Here is a 5714-nt window from a genome sequence, read left to right as displayed (position 1 = left end):
GAGGAGGGAGCAGGGTGTGTGTGGGCTCTGGGTGATGGAGGGGGGAGGCTCCCACGGCCCTGGCTGACCCAGGCTGTTGCTTGTGCCCCGCGGAGCCCAGCGGCCATGTGCCTTCCTCCTCCCTTGCCCTGCGCTGGGGATGGGGACACTGAGCTAGGGAGGGGAGGTCACGCCAGAGTCACCAGGAGACCCTCAAGCACCCTGGGCAGGAGCAGGCCCACGGTCCTGGCTGCAGCCAGGCACTGCCCCAGTGTCCCTCCCAGCACGTATCCTGACACAACTGAGCACCCCATCCCTGTCCCCAGCACACTCCTGCCCATCTCCACCACCACCCGCTGCCCAAGGGACAGTCTAGGGGCACTGGGAGAGGTCTCACCTGCCAGACAGGACCCCAGCCTGGTGGCACCAACCCCACGGTGTCCCCCCATGTGCCTCCAGCCATGTCCTGGAGGCACAGCCCTGGCAGGCTGAGCCCGGCACATTCATTGCACTTGTGACCTGCCCTCCCGGCCTGCTGGCTGCAGGGCCAGACCACCCCGACCAGCCCACGTCTGTCTCTCCCTGCCCGCCAGCTGGTATTTTTAGATGCCGTTAGTGGTGTCTCGCCGCTGTCTCTGCCTCATCCGTGAATTATTTAGCAGCCAAAAGTGGGGAGCTGTGGCTTGGCGGGAGGTGTAGGGGACGTCGGGGTGAGGACAGGCAGGATGCCTGGGTCCCCCCGAGGCCATGGGGAGATGCAGCGGGGAGGAGAGATCCATCCCATCCCATTCTATCCCATCTGGTCCCATCCTGTCCCATCCCATCTCGTCTGGAGATTTAAAGCGAAGGGAAGATTGAGCTTTGTGGGTGCTGCACTGCGGGGCCCTGCAGCCACCACCCGTCAGCTCCCATCCCGTCACCCCACAACCAGCTAATGACCCCGCATCGAGTGACCGGCACCACCGTGCCAGCATCACTCCGGTACGCAGTGGGGTTCCCCGGTGTGTGGCTGTCCCTTGGGATGGGGATGGGGGCATGGATGCTGCTCACCCTCCCACTGGGGCGTTCAGGGGCTGATCCTGGGTCGCCGCGGTCACCTCCAGATCCGAGGGACTAAGCGGACTTTGGGATGAAGGGGACAAGCCAGCGGGACAACCAGCCAAAAAACTGGCCCGTGCCGAGGGGAGGGGGGAGCCCATCTGCTGCGGACGGAGGCTGCGAGGGTAAAGGTTTGCCGGCACTGGGACAGGAGGAAAATCCCGCAGAGCACCCTGCTCTGATGGAGGAAACTGTCAAGCCCGGAGGCTTTTCTGGGATCAGATGGCCACATTTTCATTAAACTGGCCCTCGGCTGCTGCTGGCATTGGTGGGAGGTGCTCTTAGATGTATTTTTTTTTTCTCCCGTGCCTCAATTTCCCCACTGGTAAGAGCTCGCTACTCGGGATTGCAGGACACAGCAGCACCTTTCACACACACGGATGTCCGTGTGTCCCCCGTGGGACAGTACAGTGCCATGCGTGTCCCTTTCGGTGACAAGTGTCCCCTGCAGTGACAGGACAGTGCCACCCGTGTTGGTGACAGTGCAGTGCCACCTGCTGTCTCTCTCTCAGGGGATCCCGTGGCCCTTGGCGTGGCCACCCATGCTCCTGGCGTGGGGTCCCCGGCCGAGCACCTCGGGGCCAGCGGTGCCCCAGGGGCTCCATCCCCAGCGTCGGGGGGCAGAAAACAGTGGCCAAAGCCTCCCCGACAAACGAAGCCACATGCACACACAAAGGTGCACACACGTGAGTCCCCTTCAAGGCCACCATCACACCATGAGTAGTTCATACCGGTGTTCCCTCAGCCATAAATTACCAGAAATACTGATTTAGGGGCAAAAAAAGAGCATTTTAACCATTCAGAGGAAGAGATAAAAACTAAACACAGGAGGACTGGCATTTCCTAGGATGGAAACTCCAGGTATCACTGTCCTCTCCGCTCCTCTCCTCCAAAAGCCACAGGAATGGTTGTGACTGTACCACCACCCTACCACTGCCTTGGTGGCATCTCACCACCCACGTACCTGTGTGACCTTCTCGGTGACATTCTGGGTACGCTCCATCACCTTGTGGGGAGCGATTATCTCGATCTCCGTGGTGGAGCCCGAACGGTGCTTCTCTAGGTTGAACTCCACAAAGTTGAGCGTGAACTGGGGGATCTGGCTGATGGTCCGGTACTTCATGAGGTCGGAGTCCGAGGTGGAGTTCGGGGGGTTGGGTTTGACGTGGGAAGCCTCTGAAAGAGGACAGAGAGGAGCGTTGAGAAAGGCAGTGTGAGCAAGAACCAATTCGCAGAGCCCTGACCTCAGTAGTAGGACATCCAGGAGCTGGGGACCACCACAAAGTGTCACCAGAAGGTACCAATGTCTGCCGGGCCATAAAGGCTTGGCTTCTTCAGGGTGGCTCAGACATGGGATGCCCAACTCAAGATGCTTGAGAGTGGGGGGGCTGCTTTTCAGACACACCACCCATCTTTTCGCCATTAAACCTCCTTCAGGGGGCTCAGACTAGCTGCCAAAATACAGAGGCACCCAATATCCTTTGCCAGCCCTGAAGACTTGGTGGCTTGGGGACCAGCCTCAATGAGACCCGCTAGGGAGGGATGCCGAAACTGGCATGAAAACGGATGAAGGAGGAGGTGGGCCTCCTCCACCCTTGCATGCTTCAGCCTGACCAACCTAGCTCCTGAGCTGCTGCCTTCGTTTTTGGCCACCAATCTGAGCCAGGAGCTGGATGATGTCCCCACGCGGATCTATCCTCCACCCCCAGGCTCCAGGTAGGGAGGTCAGAGCTTTGTCTTGAAGAAGAGCTGTAGTAGGGCTGGATCCCGGCAGTTTTCCCTGGGGATCTGGGCACCTGCCTCTCTGGGTCAGCTCAGTGCAGGACCAGGGAGGAGGTCGGTTCATGGTCAGGCTTGGGGCGATGTGTAGTCATGGAAGGGAGCGTGTACCCACACCCAGGGCTTCAGGAACATCCCCAAGCACCGTAACCAGTGTGTCCCAACCTCTCTATCTCCTACAGGCAGGGCAGGGTTATATTTTCAGTTTTCTTCCCTTTCTATCCCTGGCACTCTGACATTGACCCAAGAAGTGTCACAGGCAGGAGGTGTCTGAAGACACTGTGAAGGTGCCCAGTTAGCACCGGCCATCCTGCTGCCACCCTTCTCCTCCCTGCTCATTCCCCTTCCCTCCCGCTACGTTCTGTCCCCTCCTGAGGGTCCGTAACCTCTGACTGTTTGAGGATCATGATCCCCCGTCCTGTTTTCTCAAGCCAGACACCGCAGACTGATCTCTCTCCATCCCCAATTACTGACGCTTCTCTTGCCTGACCTCCATCTTATTTGTCAGCATCTCTCTCACGAGAACAAGAGGTCTGGACGTGAACACCATGGTGGAGGTACGTTTCCTCCAGCCCTACACGGTGGCCTGGCCGGTGTCTCGTCCACCTCCAACACATGGACACAGCTCGCATTGCACATGCCTGCAGACCCCTTCCCTCCCTCCCGGGGAGGTGGGATGGCATCGGGATGCCCCTCGTGTGGGGCAGCCAAACGCAACCTCACGCGGTCTCACGTTTCATGCACAACATCACGGATGGTTCTACCCAAAGAGCAGGACCTGCCTACGCAGGGAATCACGTGGAGACCAGCGGGTTTTGGGGAGAAGACCCCAGCTTATCTCCACTTTGCAGAGGGAAAAGCAGTGCAGGGTAAGAGACCTCCCCCCCGAGATGTGCCGGGGCCATCGCCCGGGACCGTGGCTCCCGCAGTAGGACCGACAACTCCGGGGTTTTTCCCCTACCTGAGTTTGCCCTCCTTTCCCTGAATTTTCTCTGGAACTCAGACCTCGCAGCCTCAAAGTTGTCCAAGGAGGAGACCCTGCGGAGGCTGTGGAAGCTGCCCCCCGGGCGAGACCGAAAGAAACCCCACGCAGAGTACGACCCTCGTGGGCCCAGCAAGGGAGGCTCTTGTTTCGGGGACGAGTGTTGTAGGGTGGGGTCGGCCTCCAGGCTCGGCCTCCGCTCCTTTTCCAGGAGGGATTCGGTCTCTGACTGCACACAGTTCTCCTTGGGCGATGTCTTCAAGTCCCTCAAAATCAGGGAGTCACCACCAGGCTTTAAGACAGCCGGGAGAAAGCGTTTTATTAGAAGGAGTCCTCGCGTGCTGGGGGGGAAGGAGGGGGAGCTGGGGGAGGTAAGAGGAGGGGGCAGAGGGCTGGGAAGCGCTGCGGTTCCTGAGGTCACCTCCAACCGGGACCAGGACCTGCTTTGCGGCGGGGCGGCCGCGGCCTCCGGGACTTGGCCGGCGCTTTGCGCCTACCGGAGGCGGGGCGGCCGCGGGGGGGTTTGCAAGGCGATGCTGCGCAGCTGGGAAGCAGGCCAGAGCAAGAAGAGAAGAGGAGACCCTAGGGATAGGCTTGCCTGGAGTACCTGCCTTGCCATGCCTTTTTCCGAGGTGTCCCTACGTCCCACCGCTGGACCTGCCCTTCCCTCACCTGCTGCAAGAGCTCAGCATCGGTGCCCGGGGTCCTGAGCTGGCGTCTATGGGAGAGGGTGTGCTCTGCACCAGGAAGCACTGGAGGAGCTGCAGGGCTTGCAAATTTGGCAGTATGTGGTCCTCCTTCTCCTACAGCAACCCTTAGCCACTGCTAAACCTTCTCCCCTGGAGACCTGAAGAGTTCCCAGCCTTTAACGACTTCTGCAATGGGGTGCACAAAGCAACCACCTTCTGGAGCAGAAACCTACGGGTCTGTGCCCACAGCACTCATACCCACGGGAGGGACCGGGGCACTTCTCACCATCCCTAAGGACCTTACTGCAGGTTTTAGGATGGAGTTGCCTGGAGGGGCTGGCTGCTGGCTGCCCCTGCATCTGCTGGGCTCTCCCCACTTGACCGAGCTCCACCAAAGGAGTAGATCATCAGGTTGTCCTCAATGCACATCTTCCACGTCTGTACACCTGAAACACTGCAGTGCACCATGCGTTGCAACCTGGGGGTACCCAGAGCCTTTAGTAGCGCTGGTGTCTGTAGGAGCCACATACCCGGAGCGTCTGATCACACTACACGTCTTCAACTTGCCATAAGCACAACCTCTGAGAAGACAGGCACCTTTCACCTCATCTTATCTGTAATTTCAGGAAGCAGCTTTATCCAGGCTGTCTGGATACACCCAGCACAGCGAGAAGCTGGTGCCTGGGGATGCGTTAGCAGAGCAAAAGCCTCCTGCCCACAGCCCTGCCCCTCCAGCTGTAGCATTTCAGAAAACAACACGTCTTTGCCCGGAGGTACCCTGAGCCCTTTTGACAGTCAAGAAGCCACCAAGAACAGCAATCTCTAAAGAGGTCCCACCAACATTTTTTCAATCTCATCGTGTCAGCAATGACAGCGTCACCCTCCATCACGGAAAGCACAGTCTTTGCTGGAGGACTGAGAAGCCAGAGCTGCCTGGCCCCTGGCCAGGACGACGTGGGGAAATGTCCCCTTCCGAGGTTTGCCTGCAAGTCCCTGCCGGTCCCTGCTCAGAGCAGACCCGCTCCAGTCTCCTGCAGTCACCAGCACGTCCCTTCCTCGAGGTGGGGACAACTCCCTGGAGCTCCATCATCCTGGACATCTCATACTACGGAGCCAGACCTTCCTCCCAGCTTCGGCAGCCGTGCCCGCCGGCTTGGCACGGCTCCCCCTCCCCCCCCCACCGCCAA

The 5714-nt window shown here is 59.5% G+C and overlaps 1 protein-coding gene across 1 annotated transcript in view; it reads right to left on the bottom strand.

Annotated features, from left to right (window-relative positions):
* The window catches only part of KCNH6 (potassium voltage-gated channel, subfamily H (eag-related), member 6), a 29666-nt gene that overhangs the window by 11690 nt on the left and 12262 nt on the right, over positions 1 to 5714 (bottom strand). The window contains exons 4-5 of the mRNA XM_009700063.1: positions 3818 to 4130; positions 2042 to 2253 (exon numbers count right to left, since the gene is read on the bottom strand). Of these exons, the coding sequence (XP_009698365.1) occupies positions 2042 to 2253; positions 3818 to 4130 (525 nt within the window). The remainder of the gene's footprint in view (positions 1 to 2041; positions 2254 to 3817; positions 4131 to 5714) is intronic.

Source organism: Cariama cristata, unplaced genomic scaffold (assembly GCF_000690535.1).
Source record: "Cariama cristata isolate BGI_N322 unplaced genomic scaffold, ASM69053v1 scaffold21095, whole genome shotgun sequence".
NCBI classification, from domain to species: domain Eukaryota; kingdom Metazoa; phylum Chordata; class Aves; order Cariamiformes; family Cariamidae; genus Cariama; species Cariama cristata.
The sequence above is the reverse complement of the archived record's forward strand: the minus strand, read 5'-3'. Positions and strand labels throughout refer to the sequence as shown.